This window comes from Dromaius novaehollandiae, chromosome 5, assembly GCF_036370855.1.
Source record: "Dromaius novaehollandiae isolate bDroNov1 chromosome 5, bDroNov1.hap1, whole genome shotgun sequence".
Lineage (NCBI taxonomy): Eukaryota > Metazoa > Chordata > Aves > Casuariiformes > Dromaiidae > Dromaius > Dromaius novaehollandiae.
Window position 1 is genome coordinate 7,895,373 of NC_088102.1, and position 20,016 is coordinate 7,915,388.

At 46.3% G+C, this 20,016-nt stretch overlaps 1 protein-coding gene across 1 annotated transcript in view; it reads left to right on the plus strand.

Moving 5' to 3' along the window:
- Nucleotides 1-20,016, plus strand: part of PRKCH (protein kinase C eta) — a 119,564-nt gene that overhangs the window by 35,717 nt on the left and 63,831 nt on the right. The window contains exons 3-7 of the mRNA XM_026114428.2: nt 13,976-14,126; nt 14,942-14,976; nt 16,463-16,551; nt 18,257-18,386; nt 19,325-19,452. Of these exons, the coding sequence (XP_025970213.1) occupies nt 13,976-14,126; nt 14,942-14,976; nt 16,463-16,551; nt 18,257-18,386; nt 19,325-19,452 (533 nt within the window). The remainder of the gene's footprint in view (nt 1-13,975; nt 14,127-14,941; nt 14,977-16,462; nt 16,552-18,256; nt 18,387-19,324; nt 19,453-20,016) is intronic.

Genomic DNA, 20,016 nt, shown 5'->3' on the forward strand with positions numbered 1-20,016 from the left:
TTATGCCATAGCAAAGCAGATGGGCAAGCGTGGGCTGAAAGTAGAAAAGCATGAGGCTGTTAAAGGTTAGGACCATACGCCTGTGGCTGCGGATGATGACAGTAACCCTCGTGCCCTGTCCCCTCCTGTGCAGGAGCACCCTGTGCTCTCCCCTTTGGTGGAGAACGCCATTTCACAGCGATCTCCTTCAGTGCCCGTTGTGGTCTAGGGCACCTGAATCACACCCCGGGCTGGGATGAAGGCAGGGTGACCCAATACAGCAGCGCAGCTCATGACTGTTCTTTAATTCCCTTAGACCATGACTTGTGAGGTACCTGACTGATCAAATAGATAAATGGCTGACCTGAAGTTCTAGTAACTTACCCATGGCCACCCTGTAAATCTGTAGCAGAACTTGGAAGAGAGAGAGAAAAAAAAAAAGCAACAACAACAAAAAAAGCCCCAGATTTCTTAAATATCTCTTCCACTCCATTCAATTACACTGTGTCCCATTTAATATCGAGGTCTGTCAACTCTAGCTTCTAGAGGAGACTGCTAATTCAGGTGGTCATGCGACGGGCAAGGGTTTTCCTGGTGTCGGGATGCCTGGCAGCCCAGTCTCTCAGGCATGCAGAAGTCTCTCTCAAATGGCTGCTGTAGAGGGGCAGTGTTGGACACGCTGTGTGAGTATATCTGTTGGGCCTGTTGGCATTAGGTGATGTGCAAGGTAACAGGATCCTATTGTACCTCAGCATGTAATTACCTTGACTTATTTGAAAGGTATTTATATGTCATTAGTGCTTGCAGGGAGCAAGATACAGCCATGGCTCCCCTTGGCCCTCGAGATGCACGTATGACTGATGGTATCAATCATCTGCTGCCTTTTGGAGATGCTATGGCAGAAGTAGAGTGCTCCCCCTTGATTCCCACATGTTGCCAGAGCTGGGGGAGCGAAGCCTCGGGAACTGTCCCAATGAGCTATTCAGGTGACCCAAGAAAGACTTTGAAAGGGAAGGTGTCTAGGATGGGATATTCGCTGTGAGAGTCAAGGTAGAAGGAAGCACAAGGAATTCTGCCATCTGCATGTAACCCTAAATATGCCTACGTTTCTTTCGATATTTAAGCATGGCTTTGTTTGAAGGATGGGTTTGGCATCTTCTCTACCCTTTAGTTGGCTTTTGAAGATGGGATGACTGCCTGTCTGAGAGGAATCTCTCTGATAGCCAAGCAGAATATGGTGGTCGCCGTTAGAAGAGATGGCACTGGGCTGTAATAAGCAGAGCTTGTCTTGTAGTGGTGTTTTCAGAGACAGTTCCTCATGCTTGCAATTTATACACCCCTGTTTTCAGTTGCCACTGAGTGTGCCCAGTCTGACTTTTTTCAGTGCCAGCTCCTCCATCTGAGAGAGACGGCTGTTGTTTGTTTGTTTTCTGGAATGCTTCAGCAGAGATGATTCAGTATCTTCCAGAATGAGATGCTGGACCGAAATCTGGCTTTGATAGGAAAGGTCCTAGTGTAGTTTTTCTGTGTGACCTCACATTTGGCAGAGGAGAGGGTAGGAGAGAAGAGATCCTCTGTAGTTTCAATATGCCTTCTGCTGTCTTTGGGAAAATCCACCCATTTGTGAGCCTCTGGAAAAAATTGCTTGTGATCAGTGTGGCCTTGAGAGCTGTGGACACCACCTGCCACTTGCACTGAGCATGATCCAGCCCCTGTGGTTGTTCGCCTGGCACTGTAGATGCTGTGGGTGGTCACAGGTACCACGACAGAGGCTGCAGTTTCATAATCAAGGGTGAATCTGTCAGCGAGAGGGATGCCCTTGGGATTCCCTTGGGGAATCACATCCCACTTCAGTTCTGCACCAACTAGTTGAACTGGAGAACTGACCTGAGAGGTGGCAAATTTGGAGGTGAGTGGGGGTTGTTTTTTTAGCCAGATCCATCCTCTGGCTCAGCTCAAGGTGTTAGCACATGGTGCTGTGGCAGGGAGGAGGAGGAGCCCAGGAGGTGGTGCAGAGGAAGGCTCTGGGCAGGCGGGAGGCCTGGGTAAGCAGCCCCTAGTTCCCTGCCCTCCTTGCACCATCTGCTGGGAGATGGAGCAAGGACAGTGAACGGGGGAAATGCTACCACAAGTCTCTCAGAGAAGAAATACAGCTGTAAGAGTCTGGAGGAAGGAAGGAGAGAAATGCAAGGAGAGATGGAAGGAGGGCTGGGGAGTGGTGGTGGGCAGAGGTGGGCAGGCATTGTGAGGAACCCTTCCTTAGAGAAGCTCAAAGGGTTAATGAAGGTGGGAAGCAGGGAGTAAGGACAGATATATGCTAGGGGAACAAGAGAAGCAGAGGGGACAAGGGAAGCCTACAGCAGAGGAATTGTGAGAAACAAAGCCTGTTTCTTGCTAAAATCAGGAATTGAGATTTTATTCCAGAATCTCAACTCTTTTTTTGCTGTCTAGCTCTGAAACTTGTTGAAGAAGTCCATCACTAGTGCTGGATCCACAGAGCAGATGGTAGCCCTTTAATGTAAGCCATTTCTCTGTTAGCTTAAAGAAAAGAGGATAGTGCTGTGTCTGAGGTCCTAGCTGTGCTGAGGAACCAGGACAGGGAAGAGGGAAGGCCACTGCAGCTCCAGTAGATGATTTTTTCTTTTTTCAACAGTAGACTTCTTTGTTTAGAAAACTCCAGAAGTAGTCTTAAAAACAAAAATCTTTTCATTCGAAAGATATCATTAAGGCTACAAAATCAAAGTCTTAAAAGTCAGCAAATGCTGAATTGGTGCGTCTAAAATGTGTCCCTCTTGTATGGTCAGTGTACAGTCTCTATTCGCAATCACACTTGCAGACCGGTCAAAGCGAAGGCAGAAAGGCGTTTCATCTCCCAGCCTGCACAACTTGGAGCGTTTCAGGGATAGTAAGGAATCTGGGGCCTCACTCTGGTCCTGCACACGTTTTTACCTGTGTTCTCTGTGGTCCTGTATCTCATCTGCGAATGTGGGGTTAGGGTAAGACAAGTCCTTCAGAGAGAGGCTCCAGTGTCGTATCCAAAAGGGCTGATGGCAACTTGCACATCAGGGCCATTGCACAGCTCGATGTGTGGCTCCTTGCATCCCGTGCCGTGGGCACACGCGGGCAAGCGCAGCGGCACGCGAGGCATTGGGGCTGTGCAATACAAGGCTGGGACCCTGCATGTCGTCACAGATCCTGCAAAAGGCACGATGGAGGCTGGCTTATTGTCCTTGCAGATTGTTTTCACTCCCCATGTTGTGCCAACACAGCTCGGTGCACAGTGAACCAGATTTGGGAACTGATCCATCTGAAAAATGACTATGTGGAGGGGAGTGCTGGAGCAAAGGCAGGGTGCTGTATGGGGGTAGGACTGCTTAAATCAGTGTAAGCAGTACTGTTGTATCAAACCGCACTCTGACTTTCATCCTCTGTCATTTGAGCCTAAACAAATTCCCTCCGCAGATGTTCCTTCTCCGTAGAGACACTGGGAAGGCAAAGAGATGAAAGGAAGGTGCAGGTCTAGGTGTCTATCACATGCTGCTGGAGAAAGTGACTTTCTTCCCACACCCACCTCTGAGTGTCCATTAAGCAGGAGGAGTGAGATTGGAGAGCCCTTGGGGAGGCAGAAGAAGTACTTATTACTGCTCTTTTAACACCTTGTGGAAAGGGCCACTGGTTTGCTTCTGCAAGGGAGGCAGCAAAATTTGTTGGTGGTCTTGGTGGCTGTCACAGAGCTAGTGAAATCACCCGAGCTCTTCCCTTTGTACATACAAAGAGATCCGAGCCAAGGCCAGCAACACCCTCTCCGTGTGGCACCCAGCATCTCTAAAGCTGTATTTGTATGGATTTGGGACATCTGCTTTTGAAATCTGATGAAATATATCTCAGAAATCCAGAAATATGTATTTCAATGTGAAAACTCTGTTGGGGAGGAGATGGGGAAGGGAGATGGATCGCATGCAGTTATGTTAGCTGGATGGGAAGCTGTCTGGGACAGCTGTGTTTTCCATATGCAGTGCTTCTCCTGGCATGCAGCCTGCGGGGAAATACCTCTGGGAAATAAGAATAATCTGTTGGCGCTTGGAGGAGCACAGCGTGTGGCACGAGGCCCAACAGTAATGGTCTGTGCCATTTGTGAAAGTCTTCTAGGACTAGCTGTGAAATGAAGCTAAATGCTACCGCTAGCCTTAGCGCTTGGAGATAGATTATTTCTCTGTCGCATGGCCAAGGTGGGGACTGTGTCTGCATGAGAAAAGGTGCTGCCCTTTGGCAAATATCTTCATCGTAGTAAGAAGCTTGGAGTACAAGAGACTGAATTCCTCCTTCTGACAAACACTTAGCTACAGCGTTCTGTTCACCCAGGGTGTGTGGGAATCTGTGTGGGAGAGTGGCATGGTAAACAACCAGCTTTTTAAGGCTGTTGCAATTGGAGAACTTATTAACAAGCTGCCCCGTGGAAATCTCAGAGTACCAGGGAGCAGCTGTGTAATCAAAGCTGAGTATGTGGCTGGACCACTTTGGGCTGGGTCTGTTGGGTGACCAGTCGACCAGGAGAATCCAGCTAGTGCAGGGAGGTTGTTGGTGATTCATGCACTGGTTGTCCTTCCAAGCGAACGCAGTGTGCCAGCGAAGACTTAGGAAAGGTTGAGGCATTGATGACTGTCTTGGGAGAGGAGTCAGAGGCCCTGACAGCAGAAGAAGGGGAGGTGTTTAAGTAACTTGTCTGAATTAATTAACTCTCCCAAGTAATTTCTTCCTCTCTGGATTCCAGTTGTGCTTTCGGTTGGGATTTACTTTCCCACTGAAAGGTGCAGTGCCCTTAGTGAGCAAGGTTTGAGGTTTTATCTGTGGCTGTGGTGATGAGTAATGTGGTTGCAACTGGCAGGATTACTGCAAAACTTTGGGTCCTTCTGGAGGCAAGCTGCTTGATGTTCACGTTTCATTAGGCTTTCTGTTGTTCCTTGTTTCTCTTCTTTTGTACGTTTTGACTCATGTCACATAAAGAATATTTTGCTGGTGCTGCCACTTTGAGTCAGATGTTAAGCCTGTATCTATGCGGAAAAGTTGCACTCATTAAACACAAAGGTGTGGATTTTAAGCAGATTCAGTGGAGTGTAAAACCTTGTGTGGACATTCTTGTTTTGATACGGAAGTGGCTGATTCCTATTCCTAAACCGACCACATAACCAAAAAGAAGGATGTCCCCAGAGCATCTACTTAAAAATAGCTTTAAATTGCTTCTGGTTAAAAATAGATTTAACTTGGAACTAGTGCTTTCCTGTGTAGGCAGGGCCTGCTAATAGCATGCTGTAATACCTATTGCAGAGCTACCTACCAAACGTGTCATTTGCCGGTTGCTGCAACACACATGAGCCCCGAGGCGTCAGGAGCGGGGGCAAGTTCAGGATCTCCCTGCTGTTTGCCCAGCATGCCAATTATGCTTTTCTCAGAGATTTTGCACAGGTGCTAGTGACTTTGACCTGTAACGGCTGTTGCTCCATTAGTGCTACTTGTACGCTGTATCCAGCACAGCATAGTTTGAAGTCTTCTAAAACCTATGGTGCAGAGGGCTTCTGGCACATGAATTAATCATGAAAGAGATCAAAGTTGCTTTGTTTGTTTTATTTTCCTGTTTTTAATGAATAATGCATTTAAATGGCTTCCTTCCCTAATAAATCACATCTCAACATTTTTCTCTTTAATAGGTGGGAAGGACTAACAGGAGGTTTTGCAATGGAAATTCACTTGCCGAAGCACAAGGAAATAATAATGATTATAATTGTTGAGGGGAGGAGGGAGAGGAATCAGTTTAAGTCTTTAATGAGTAATACAATAAGAAGTATGAGATACTAATATTACTATTTTGTACGTCTTTGAGGAGGAGGATTGTCCACATCTTGCTTATGATAAAACGGAGACTATAGTCAGATGCAATCTTCTCTCTGCAGCTGAGGAAGGGAAGCGGTTGTTATTGCCTGTTTCTCACTGTTCATCTGGGTCAGCTTAAATTTTTAATAACAGAGGTTTCCTTTTTTGTTGTGTGCTTTTAAGCCAGATCTCTGCGACAGAACTGGGTTACGGAGTGGTTGCAAATGCAGTTGTGCTGACAGGTCTGAGAAGGTGAGGAGGGGAATCGGCCATGAGGCTCTAGGAGCGGGGCGAGGGCTGGGGCAGGGATGTCTTCACCTAACTCAACTGCAGCTGCATATCACATTCACCTAGAGCCAAAGGGAAGCTCTTATCTGTGATCTTGCCAGATCTGGCCTAAATTGTCTTGCTTTTCCTGACCACACAGGTATTGTGTGTCTCCTGCTGGGTACAGGGTCAGGTATGAGCTGGCCTTCCAGTTACAGCACCTGCTTGGGTCTCCAAAGGGAGTTCAATGCTCAGGTTTCTTCTGTGTTCCTTAAGTGCCTCCTCTAATTTAAAGGCAAATTCTTCTCTCCCGGCATCTCTGTGCAGGTTAAGGCAGTCCTTGCCAGCCGTTACCATCCCAGCCTTGCTCTGGCAAACAGAAAGGAGCACAAGGTTACTATCTCCAAACTAACCCAAGAACTTGCGGAGATGGAATGACAAAATGGAGCAAAAATAAGTTGTTTCTTGCTGTTGTTTGAGAAAGAAGCCTAGGGTGAAAAATAGAGCTATTCTTTTCCTTCTGTCTTCTTACAATGGTGTGACAGTAAAGAGAAGGGGCAGGGGGGAGTTCAGGGAAGTGGCTGGCCTCTTGCAAACACATCCTTCTTGGCAGCCAGCAATTTCTCTGCAACCTTCTCTGCAACCAAAAGCCTCGAAAGCATAAACTTGCTGGCATGCAACAATTTGTGTTTTAGAACTTGGTCTTTTATGGCACAGGCTTCTGCACATTCACTAAAATCTTTTATTACCCTCAGTATCCAATTTGCTGGGTTCATTGATACAGAAACAAATGAAAAAGCCTTTCCATTTGTATTTTTCAGCCTTGCATAACATGCTGCAGTGCTTTGCTTTGTAACCATAAAAATGCACAAGTGAACTTCTTTTTAAAAAAAAAAAAACAAAAAAACTAAAATTCCCAGAAGGAGTTTGTAAAAGCATTTTTGAACTACCCTGTGCATGTTTGAAAACCTGTGTGGCAATCATGATTAAAACTCTATGCAAAAAAATCATAACTGGTCTGTAGACTCAACGTGGCAGCAGAATACACCCTTGCTGGTTGTTTTAAATGTTTCTCAAGCCTCCTTTTTTCTCTTTCATGTTCTCACAGAACTTATGCAAACTGATAAAAGGCAGCTATTCCTCCTTAGCTTGCAGCCTTAGCACTTGGCTCTACCATCTACTTTTCGGTCCTCTCCAAAATTCTCTGATTCCTCTTCACTAGTGAGGTGAATGGTAAGCTTAGAAACGAAGGATGGAGCAGACCTGTAGCAGAGGAGCCTGGCGATTGTGGGGTTGGCAGCTACTGAACTTGAGAGATGTGTGCTCAGCATTGCTATCTCTTCCTCACCCGTCACCATCAGACCTTTGGAGGCATTGCACAAGTCTAGAGACAAGCTTCTGATGGGCTTTGATAGCAATAGCTGAACGCTGCCAAACTCGCTGATACTGTTGATTGAGCTTAATTGATCCTGTTCTCATTGCTGCTGCATTGAAACATTACTGTTCAGCCTGAATACTCAAATGCTCCTAATCGCTTAGAGCTGAGGCTAAGATGAATTCATGTCGTAAACCTGGCAAAAAACCCAAAGAAGATACATCGGCTCCACTTCAGTGGTAGGACAAGAAACAAAGGCCTGGCCTTGAGTGCAAAATTCTGTGATTTGATGCTCTCCTTGGGGCAAGGATGATGATTACATGTTTTGTGTGTTCCCAAGACTGCTGATAATGCAGCTTCGTGCTTGTGAGTGGGAAAACTCTTAGTTTTTGGAGTCAGAACACCATTCTTCCCGTCTGTTCTTTTAGACAATATTGACCTGTTGGCACCTTAAAAGATGAACTACCCATTAAAAAGGGTTTTCTGTGAAGTCCTAGTAGAAGATGACAACATAGTCCTACCGGTACTAGATAGTCCTTTTTGCTCTTCATAGAAAAGTTCTCCCAGTATCAGAGGGGAGAATAGCAGCTGGCTCAAACATAAGTCTCCACTTTTTGTTTGATGTGCCACATGTTTGCTTTGCAATAAGCCTCTGGCTGAGATTTGAACCAGTCTGGTTTCATGCACATACAGACAGAAATAGCAAAAGGATAGAAACTTCCAGGGATGTAAAAGGGAAGGGAAACCCCATGCAGTTAACAAGTTCTCTGTGGCTATAGCTGTTTTTCAGTTGGCAGATTCATGCATCCAAATAACTTCTGAGGTGAACCGAAGAGGAATCTTTGCAGTGGTTAAGAAAGGTTTTTACCCTACAGCACTAATGCTGAGGAAGCAGAGCTGTCAGCGATGGAAATACCGCTTTAGATCGCAGCCTTTAAATCCCTTTCCTGCTACAGAGTCAGGGTATCGGCCTCTTCTTCAGTGCTGTGTGGGTTTATATTGTCTTAATTAGTAAGACTTCCTGTGCTTTTGACCATCCATAGGATTATGATGATGAAACTCCTGGTTAGAAGATATCAAGCCTTTGCAGGGGACTTTTGTCATAAGATGCATGTTTTCCAGCCTGGAAAACAAACATCTTGGTTTAACCTCTGTTTATTTTAAGTAAAAGTGAGGAAGGCTCGACAGCCTGCTGGTAGGTAAATATTGAGAGAGCTCCTACACTACTGATTGCTGGAAGGGGTGTGTGTGTGTGTGTGCATGTACACCCTGCATGGACACGTTATTGACCCAATCTGGTTTTTATATTCTTTTCCTGAAAGACCCACTACTCTTCACCGTCAGGATATGGGCTAGGTGGGTCCTTTGGCCTGATCTGAATGAAACAGTTATTCTTCTGTACCCTTCTCCATTGCCGCGATGCTTACGAGAGGCGAGGAAGGTTGCTGGCGTGCTGAAGCCACCAGCTGTCAGTCTGCTGTCTCGCTCTTTACGGGCTCAGGAGCTCTGCGCTTGCTCTCCGCTCCGTGCCTGCGTATCGCTCGGTGAAGTGATCTTGCTCCTCCTGCTCCTAGGGGAGCACAGAACAGCATGTATGCTATTATTGCTACTAATAAAAAAGGCTTAATTAAGTTTTAATCTATTAGCAATATTGCTTAAGGCTTTTTCATTGTTTTTTCACATATATTTCTTTCAAAGGAAAATTCTATTGATGGATACTGGAATTTAACACTAGAAATGTTCATGTATCAGGATGTACCCACCTGACCTGAGATTGATTTCTGAAAGATGAGACCTGACAGGCTCTAACTACTCTGACCCTCTCCTGGCTCTGAGGCAGATAGTTGCACCACGCAACACTCTGTCCTGCAGCTTTTTCTTTTCTCTTACTGATGCAGGTATAACAACACCGTAAGAACTTAACTGAAATAAACACTTGGCATCAAAAATCAATGCATTCCACCAAGGCTTGTCAAGAAATGAATTTGTTTGTCTCCCCGGCAGAAACAGCATTTGCTTTGTCCTTCCTGTAGTAGGAGGAGCTGAGCTGCCGCCGGGCGGGCTGGGTGGAAGGGACGATGCGTGGTGGCACTTCCAGCAGTACCAAGAAATGGTCCTGTTACGGTCGTAGGTGTGCGGAAACGATCCTTGCTTTAACGCTGCAGAAGTTTGACTCGTTCAAGTTTAATCATGTTAAATGCGTGCATGGGGGAGGGCGGCGGGGGGATGCGTTGCAGAGATGCAGCCCCTGCGTGCCGCCGAGGCGGGCAGGGCCGTGCCGTTGCGCTGCTCCGTGGGTGACCAGGGGGCTGGGGCGTACGGGTGTCCTCGCGTGACCTGGCGGTTTATTTATTCTCTCTCTCCCAGCGTGCATAATTTCCAGTGGCCTAAACACGTGTTAGGCGTGAGCGGACAGCAGGAAAGGGGAAGAGGCTTTTTAGCATTTAACTTTGTAGTTACTTCTACACCTAGCCTGGCACAGTAAACACCCCACAGTTAGAGAGGTCCAAATTTAACCGTGCGTGTGGACAACTCCTTTCCCTGAGTAATTCCTTGCCTGTTTTTACAGCAGTGTTTGGACACTTGAACCATTCGTGCTGGTTGTTGCTTTACCAGAGATTAGAGGCTTTTAGAAGTTTGAAGTCCTAAAGTGGCCTAGAGGTGCTTTGTTTTGGGAAACGCTGCCCTCGCAGAGGGGAAGATAGATATATTCTGTAGGAAACCATCCAGAACGCAGCACACGAGGCTTTCGTGCTTCTGCGATGACCTTGCACCCGGGGACGCTGAAAGCGGAGGACGCGAGGGGCTGCGCCGTGGGCCCGTGCTGTCGAATAGCAGACCTGGTGCTGCGCTGATCGCTTCTGCATGCGGCCCCCCGCGAGCGGTTTGGGAGAGATGTGGTGGGTACGTGCGGAGGAATTGCCATCTCGGTGAAGACGCGTTGTAGGGAAGAAGGTGGGTTTGATCAGGAGAAGGGAAGCGGTGTGTCCCACCACTTAAAACTCATTTGGGCCTTGTCGGAGGTTGAGCTCCCTCGCTTCCCGGCGTGGTGGGTGGGAGCAGTGAGCCTTTGAGCCTGCCGAAAGCAGGGATTTGGCCTGCAGTGCGTGGCTGTACACCCCAATCTGCCAGATCGCGTGGTAGCTGGTCTCCTGCAGCCAGGGCTGGGCCTGAGGTGCGTTTGGAGCTGTGCCGGGCTCTTCCTCCCTGGTCAACTCCAGACAATACCAGGAAATGGCGGCAGTTACCCAAAAGAGCTGAGCGCGAATTAAAAGTAATGCAGACCCTGCTGAAGTCAGCCTCCTGTTCAGTAACGCTTACGCTTGGTAGAATCTAATTTGCAGGCGAATGCAAGCATGGGTGAGGGTCACCTGGGCAGGCGAATGCAAGCATGGGTGAGGGTCACCTGGGCAGGCGTGTGGCACTGGAAGAACTTGGCAGGGAAATGCAGCAGAGTAGTGTGGGAAAATGTGAAGTTTGAGGAATGTTTTAAATGCAAATGATGCCAAAAAAACAAAAAACAAAAAAACAACCAAACACCCTAAACCCACCTTTTCTGGCATGTGCTGTAGTTAACTGGAGCTGTGAGCTGACTTAGCATTGTCTTACCAAGAGATGAAGCATTGATGTCTCCGCTCCCCGAGTGGGGCCGTCACCGTTTGGCCTTCCTGAACTGTTTCAGAAGCGCAGGCTTTCCGAAAGCAGGCAGAGCTTAGGGGCGCACGGCCAAGTCCCCCTCCGTCCCCTCCGCAGGAGCCCCGCGTTCCTGGGGCACCGGGCTGCTTTGCTCTCTGCCGCGTGTGGGCTGCTCGCTGCATGGAAGAGCACCCGGGGGGCATTTACTCCATGCTGATCCCTGAATGAAACCGTAAGGAAAACAGGAATGACATGGGCTAAATTGAGAACATATTCTCTTCAAATTCTGCTAAATGTGAGTGCATGAACTTAAAAGGCATCAGCTGCTGGGCTTCTAATGGAGCAGCTGATGCAAAGGCAGCTGCTAACCGGGGTGCATCTTTAGGTGATTTACTCGTGCTCTCACTGCCCGCCTACAGACCCGTCTCTTCCCTTCCGTTCCTGGGAAGTCCTGCTGTACGTGCTCAGCGCCAAGGCAGGATACTCTGCAAGTTTTGGGGTTTGGCCCTGATCCAGAAAAACACTTAAGCATATGCTTAAACCTAGATCAAGGAGATATTCGCTTGAATTTAAAGGTGGGCAAATTCCAGAATAATATAAGGAAATCTCCCCCCGCCTTTTTTTTTTTTCTATCTCTCTCTCTCACGAAGCTGCAGGAAGTTTGGACATAGTGAAAGAATTGGCTCATGATCTTTCTCTTCTGGGGAAGAAGGATGAACTGGTTGACCTCTTGAAGTCTTCCTCAGTCATGTTTTCTACGGTAGATGACAAGGCTGTTGATACTGTGCAATGACGATTGAATGTTTGGAAGGGATATTAAACCTCCTCGTGTCAGCTCTTGCTTTGGCAGATCAAAAAGACATCTTGCGTGTGGGAAGGAGGTGAATTATCTCACAGCTGCAGGGTCCCACCATCTTGCTGTCATGTGTTGCTGGTTGCCCCCTGGCAGCCGCAGGGTGCTGGACTAGATGGACCAATGTTCTGATTCAGTCTGGCATTTCCTGCAGTCCCTTAAGTCCTGTTGACTTCAGTGAGAATTAAACACATATTTAAGTACTTCCCTAGAAGGGCAGACTTTGCTAAGCCAGTCTCTCTGAGCAGTTGCTTGAAGCTCAGCAGTGGAGAAAGTGGGTTTCTTTGAAGATCAGCCGTAGCACATCCTTTTTCATTTTAATGGGCAAATCCTAATTTATAGTGTGTTTCCATTTTTAAAAATAACTGCAAGTTGTCTTCAAGTCACAGTTATGTCATCGGGTATGAAGTTTCACATTTGTGCTTGCGGAAAGGACACGTGCACAAATGGCCGGAAGGGTAGAGCAGAAAGCATGCCTGAGCTTTATGGCTGACTTTTCTTCTAAACCTGTGTGGCAAGAGTACTGAGCAGAAGATACCATGTGGCCCACGTCCCTTTGAAGTGGCTGGGTTCAGTACTCACAGGATGGCTTCCCTTATCTCCGCTCCTACAAAAAGGACCAGGAAACATGCCCGTGATGTGGGATGGCTTCTTTTTCTTTTTTCTCTCTCTCTTTCTAAAGCATTTAATCAACACAGCTAGCTGAAAGCAGAGAAATGCTCTACTCCCTTTTGATGGGCAAGTGAAGGGGGACAGTAGCAGCTGTGCTTGGGTGCTGCGCCTGTGCGACTGCTCGGGGGGTGATCAGATGGTTCGGAAGTTTTCAGACCGCCTGTCTTCTCCTGTGTGGTTGTACCCATGCAGAATACTTTGGCAACCTCTGGCTTTTGTCTTGCACCAGTCTGCACTGAAAACAAAAGTCCTGAGTATGTACGGTGGTGGGTACTTTCCTGTAGCAGTCTCCAGTATGTGTCCCCAGGACGCATTTGTAAGTGAGGCCTGGTGTCACCCTTGGGAAGGCAACTAAGCTGAAAATTGCATATTTTGTTTCTTTCCTCTGAGGCAAGAGTGTCCCAGATGAGGCTTTGATCTGAGGAGCTCAGATGAGCCTGACCTGGTCTGTGCAGGGAACCCAGAAAACAGACTGCAGTGATTTTCAAGTCAGATGCCTGCTGACGTGTGCGAATCACTTTCTTGATCCAGAGCTTAGTTCTGTGTTTTAAGAGTGACTGGTTTTGTGTAAGCTGAGCTTTGCTGGGAAATTATTATATGGCTAAACTAAGCCCAGTTAAAAAAAATAAAAATTTTGAGACAATTCAGCTTCTGAATGCTGGCCGTTTCTGAGGCCTTGTTTTCAAGAACTATAAAATGTTATCAGCTCTTTGGAAAATGAGCCCTTTGAGGAAAGCTGAGGATGGCATACACCAAAGAACTAATAGTGGTTGAGAAATTAGGCTGTGCCCTTTTATCCAGTACGGGAAGCAAAATTGCTACAAATGGTTATAGGGAAGTGTAGCATGAGGATACCGAAGGAGGGGAAACGGCATTCATGGAGCAAGCGCCTGCTTTGGCTTAGCAAGCGGGACGCTGCACCGCTGGGCTGGTCAGTCAGATCCATGCAAGCACATTTGCAGAAGGCATTTCCCCAAGAGCTGAGGTGTAATAACTCATTAGGCTTGAGCTTCTCGTCTGGTTACCGCTTGAATTAATGGGTTAGTGGCATGTTAGTGGCATGTTAGTGGCATGTTAGTGGCATGTTAGTGGCATGTGAGGGAGAGGAGCAAGAGGAAGATGGGAAGAGGCAGTTATTTCTAGGTGAAGAAAGCATGTTTTCCTCATTTTAGATGTTGGTCACTCCACTTCTAAACCTGGGATGTAATCATGGCCTTTGAAAGCACTTTGTACCACAGCAAAACCAGGGATAATAATAATTGTGCCTAATAGTTATGTATAATAACATTAACGTTTTGGTACTTTTTTCTTTCCCTCTTGCGCAGGGACCCTCCAGAGGGATCGCATTTTTAAGAACCTCACTCGGAAACGCCAGCGGGCTATGCGAAGGCGAGTGCACCAGGTGAACGGGCACAAGTTCATGGCTACCTACCTGCGCCAGCCAACGTACTGCTCGCACTGCAGGGAGTTCATCTGGTAAGAACGGCTAGACGGCAGCGGCGCGCAGCCCAGCCGCGGTCCCCGTCCCTTGGCATGGGGGGGCCCCTCACGCTGCCACCGATCCTGAATTACCCTGACCCTTCAGCAAGGGCCGTTGAAGTGCCTCCCCCTGCCCACCAGCATTAGCAGGGTACATTTGCAGACTGGTGCGTACTGAAGAGGTGCTGGAGCTAATGTGAAGTAACTTGGATGCTGGAAGCAAACTGGGAGAGTGTAGGGATAGGGCAATGATCCTCGCTTTTAAGCGTAGATGTTATTTCAGCAATGTAAAGAAAGACTCCAAATGTTCATATGAGTGGGACTGTGAGATTAGAATGACAAGAACAGTTTCTTGAAAGATGAGAGAAAACGCCCGAGAACAGAAAAGCCATCAGAGGTGTAAGGTGTGGGGGGATGTAGGTAGGGGAGTAGGCAGAGCAGGGAGAAAAACCTATGTATGTCTCGAAAGAGCATGGAGTGGGAGAGATAATAACAGGGTGTGGGCAGTTGGGATCGGTCTATTAAGTGTGGTGTGCGTTGTAATAGAATGAAGTATTTCAGGAACTAGTGTGAAGGGGAATATGGGGGATAACATGTATGTTGACAGCCTGCTCTGTGAGCTACAGCCCTGGCTGTGCTCTGTTACACTCACACACCCTTAAACTGAATTGCACCATTATTTCTGGGCAGTTTTGCCCCAGGGATCTGATCAGTTGGGATCCTCTTTTCTTTTGGTTCTTATTTTGGAAATGATCTGGAAAAAGGCTGGCTTTATGTGACATTAAGTTATGTTCATATTTTGTTTTGAACAGGGGCGTATTTGGGAAGCAGGGATACCAGTGCCAAGGTAAGGTGCTCTGCTCCCGCACTATGTATGGGGGGGCTCTACTGTTTCGGCAGTGCGTTCCCATGCTGCTGAGACGTCCTGTAGTTACAAGCTGCTCTTTAGTTACCATTTGTCTTCCTCCCCCAGCCTGCCAAAATTGTGCATTTTAGCAGCTGTCAGGCTGATGGCTTGCATGCACGCAGGAGCAATCATCTGTGTTCGTGCGAACACCTAGGTCTGGTTGCGATGTTCCACCACAGTTTTGCTCCTGTGTAGATCCAGTGAGTTGTTGAGTATGTGCAGCTCCCAGCTAGGCTTGAGCGATCACCACGACAGTGCCCAGCTGCGACACCAGGTAGCCTACTGGGATGGCCCCCTCTTTCCTTTCTGTTCCTGTGTAGTTAAACAAAGTGAAATTGGGGATGTGACTTCAAAGGAGAGCTTTGTGGGATGGCGCAACATTTCTGTCTGAAAGCATGCTTGCCTGAATGGCTGTACAGATGTATGTGGTGCCTATTTGCACTTAAATATTGTTCTCCCTTTCCCTTTTGCCGTGGTATGATAGCAGATTTACTTGCTTCATAGGTGCATGCTTGCTCAGAATAGCCTGTTAACACATCCTGTTTCTTGTGCAATATACTAGAGCGCTAGTGTCTTCATATGCAAGGAAGCCTCATAGAAACAAAACTACTGCATAACATCTCTGGGGGAAGGTAAATGTTATTGATAGACCCTTGTGAGTACAAGCTTGAGTCAGCCACAAATAGAATAGCGTGGCAACCTGCAGCACATCTGCACGCTGTTTCCGTTACAAAAATCTCCTTGCACAAACAGTAGCTGTGGCCCTTGGTAGTGTCTGCAGTGCACTTTGGGAAGTGGAGTGGAGGAATCCAAGTTCATTCCAGCCAAGCCAGCTTTAGACCTGGAGACAGCGTAACTTTGCTCTAGGACTGATTCATCCTCCTGACAGTGACTAGCCGATTAGCCTGGACACGGAGCCGTTCTGCTGCAGTTATCCAGCTTCCCAGATGCAAGTGTTGCCCTGAGCTTTAATGATAGGCTAGCCTGGGCCGGGCTTGCTCGGGTGTCCACAGTAAGAGATGCAACTCCACCGAGATGACTGGATGGCTTTCTATGTCTCAGACCTGTGTTCTCTAGTACAGCTTGTGTATGTTGTGTGAAATACTCTCCGCTGCATAATTTCAACAGCAGTTTTTGGTTAATTTATGAAGTTTCCGTGTTGTTTCTGTATGCATCACCCGTATTTTATAAAGGCAGCTATTTTCCAGGCTCTATAAATGATCTGGTGCAGAATTTCTGTTGCAACGAGTGGAGGTATGTCTCTAGATTTGTTAGGAGATTTGGGAAATCCTAAGCCTCCCTGATTATTTTTCGTATCTTTACTGTGCCCTGATGTTGTAGTTGAGCCTTAAAGAGCCCAGCTGATGGTTTGATGTGTTCTGAGTTTTTCAACAGTTCTTTTCAGCATGCTTCTTTTATTTCCTAGTATGCACCTGTGTTGTACACAAGCGCTGTCATCACCTAATTGTTACAGCTTGCACGTGCCAAAACAATACTAACAAGACAGATCTCAAGGTAAAGTCACGTTAGTTATTTTAAATCATCCTAATTCATGAATCTTCAGGGTTGTGTGGGTTGGCAGGGGCTCTCATATAATAAATTCACTCTTCTTTATGTTATCTTCATTCATGGATTTAAAAGTGAGGAAGAAGGATAGGAACACGTGTAATACAGATCATGCAGTATCGATCTGGCTGCTCCTCTGTTAATTCCAGTCATTGGTTGGACTAGCACGTAGTTTGAGAAGGCACAGTGTCTTCATCTGAAGTCATCAAAAATGGCAAATCCACCATTTTCCGTAGTAATTTGCTTCCATGGTTAACTGTGTCATTGTCAGAAGAAAAACAACTTGGCGCCTGATTATTAATTTGAATTTCTCTGGCTTTAAAATCCAACCACTGGTCCTCATTATGCCTTTTTTTCTTTTCTGGTGGTTTAAAGTGTCCTTTTAGTCCTTGCTCCACACCTTAACTCTATGAAGTTGCATTGTAATGAGGAAACCTGTGGATAACTTTTGTTTCCAAGGGTTTTCTTCCCTGTTAGTTTTGGCTGTATGTGACACAAGTAACATCCTCATCAAAAACTGCACTGTGCATTGCATGTCTCATTTCTGCCACTGAAAAAAGGTTTAATAACTGAGCAAAATTCAAGTGAAGTATTCATAGTCATGAGGTAGCTCTGCATTGTATCCCATGCAAAAACTTTTCCAGTACCTATAAGCAACTGCCTTTGCTCATTATTTCTCTACTCAGAACTCCTGAGCTAGACCTCTTAAAATGACCCTTAGCCAAACCAGGCGAAAATTAGTTAGTATGCTTAAGGCTGGAGTATGAGTTATATGGTGAGCCTCCTCACCCTCCCTTTTTAGGTTTGGGAAGGGGTTATAAAATATCTAAGCTACTTTTTAAAAAAAGATAAAGTTCAAGAGGCACCGCTCACTTTAAACTCGGCATTTAGCACTCTATCTTTTCTTTAAGCCGTGGATTTGCCTGTCAGTCTTCCAGGATCTGCATGTTGAGGCACAAAATAGAAAGCAAGGAAGAGGTTAACTGGAATGGGTGCTTCAGCTGATGTAGCATTTTCTAAAGTGTCTTTGAGATCGGAATGATTCACAGTTGGAAAAGAGCAAGGTTAAAAAGGGGATGAGAGCAAGCGATAAAGCTAAATGTGGACCTGAAATGAAAGGCTGTTAATAACAAGGAGGGTGAGAAAAGGAATGAGAAATTTAAGAGGAGCTGGGAAAACTATTTATATTAAATGCAATAAAATCAACAATTTGTCATAAAAGTTATGTGGTTGCACATGGTATGTAAATTAATCATTTGAAAACTGGTTAGTTACAAAATCCTGTACCTAGCATAATTTATATTTGGCAAGCATAATTTATATTTGGCACTTAAATGTGTTAGGTCCGTGATGAGGTAATCCACACTTCATAATTCTAAGGTTGTTTTAAGAATTTAGAATTGGCTAAGCAGCCCTTTTTTTAAAATCTGCTCTGTCAGATTTTCCAGCCTGTCCAGGAAGTAAATCAGAGCAGACTTGCTGGAGATGAGATTTGTCAGAGAATGGTCACCAGAAGTGAACCGCAGTGGGTCGGGATATTTTCTGAGTTGAAATTATATTCATAGCTTTGCAGTTCAATGTCCATATGTAAATGAACATGAATTTCTGTATATAATTCAATGTTTAAATCTGTGCCTTTCTTTTGGTGCCTCAGGTGACTGAACAGAGATTTGGAATCAACATTCCTCATAAGTTCAGCGTGCACAACTACAAGGTCCCCACTTTCTGTGACCACTGCGGCTCCTTGCTCTGGGGAATTATGCGGCAGGGCCTACAGTGTAAAAGTGAGTGGCTTCTTACTGTGCTCTTTTAGCAACATACATATATTTTTAGACTCTTGGTGCACTGTGTGGGCTTGATTTCTGTAGCCTCTAAGAGAAGGCCAAGCAATGAATATTCATCTTTGCAGGAGCTGCAAAAAATGTCCATCTACTCTTTTATCTCAGGCTTCAGAAAGGACTCTTGCACTTTCAACAGTTCTGCTTCACTTGCTTTGTTGAAAATACTCCTGGGTATTGTTGCTTTCTGCATTAATTTTTCTCTTTACCTGAACGCTTTTTCTCAGCTAATGAGATAAGGCAACAAAAAGTCATCCAAGGAGAAAAAAGGCATTGATATAGGGTGACTCCCCTGTCTGTCACGCTGTTAACTGGTGACAAAGCGTGTCCTGGTGTTATGCTTTGGTTTCAGTGATCCAGACTGCGAAATCATGTGGGTAACAAACCGTCTCCATTTGCCGTCCTCTCCCACAAGAGGGTGTATGTGTGTCTGAGAGCGAGAGCAAGAGAGTTTATTTTCCCACTGAATAATGTGTCTCTAAAATTTAGATAGCTGCAAATGCTTGGGAAGTGTGTTGCTAGTTCTGTGGCATTATAAAGCCAAATTTCACTTGCAGGCATAGCTGCAATGGTCCTTACATACCTGACAAACTGACTTGTGCTTATGAATAGCCTCAAGCAACTCGGCATCCTGCCTGGAGAGTTTGGGACATACTCACCCTGTTTTCAGCAGTTTATTCTCATATATGTGTCCTAGTCTTGTTTCTGCTGAGATCATTGGCAAATATCCCTTTAGTTCAAAGACACAGGGTAGAGCCAGAGGGGTGTGAGTCCTGAAGCAGAACGGACCTTTACTACATTATTCGTCAGCAGTAACTCTCTACGAGTCATCTAATTGTTCGTCTGCTTTAACTTTCTGCCCCTACCACTGTCCCCCCCTCCAGTCTGTAAAATGAACGTCCACATCCGATGTCAAGCCAACGTTGCACCCAACTGTGGGGTGAACGCAGCGGAGCTTGCGAAAACCTTGGCATGCATGGGCCTGCAGCCAGGCAGCATTTCTCCAAATTCGGTGAGTTCCCCCCTGCCCCTTCTTTTATTTATTTATTTATTTATTTTTCTCCTTGCCCTGTCTTTCGAAGCATTTACAACTGAGTCCATTCACATAAGCGCAGGAGAAGTTGGAGGCTTTAGTCAGGGTGAGAGGCGTTGGGCAGCGGACTGCAGCAGCAGGCTGTTGCTGTCTGTGACCTCTGGCAAACACTTCACTTGGAAAGTGAATATCCAGTATCCAATTTGACCCTGGCGGAGGCTTCAATTTATAAAGGTTAACCTGTAGTCTGCTTATGTGTCACAGTGGTATAACTCCACTGACCCTTATCTGTTCGGCATAAATAAGAGGGGAATTGGAGCCCAAACTACGTAAAGGTCAATATAATTCAGGCCTTCGTTCTTCCCCCAAATACAAATGCACTCTCTGTGTACACGGCCCAGAGCCAGAGCACAAGCAGTGCTCAACGGGAAGCCTCGGTCTCTTCTCAGCTTTGTCACTGTTACAGGGAAGCACAGGTCCCACACTCCCTTCTCGGTTTTGTAGAAATCGGCACTTGTTAGCAATTGTCATTTGCACAGCCTG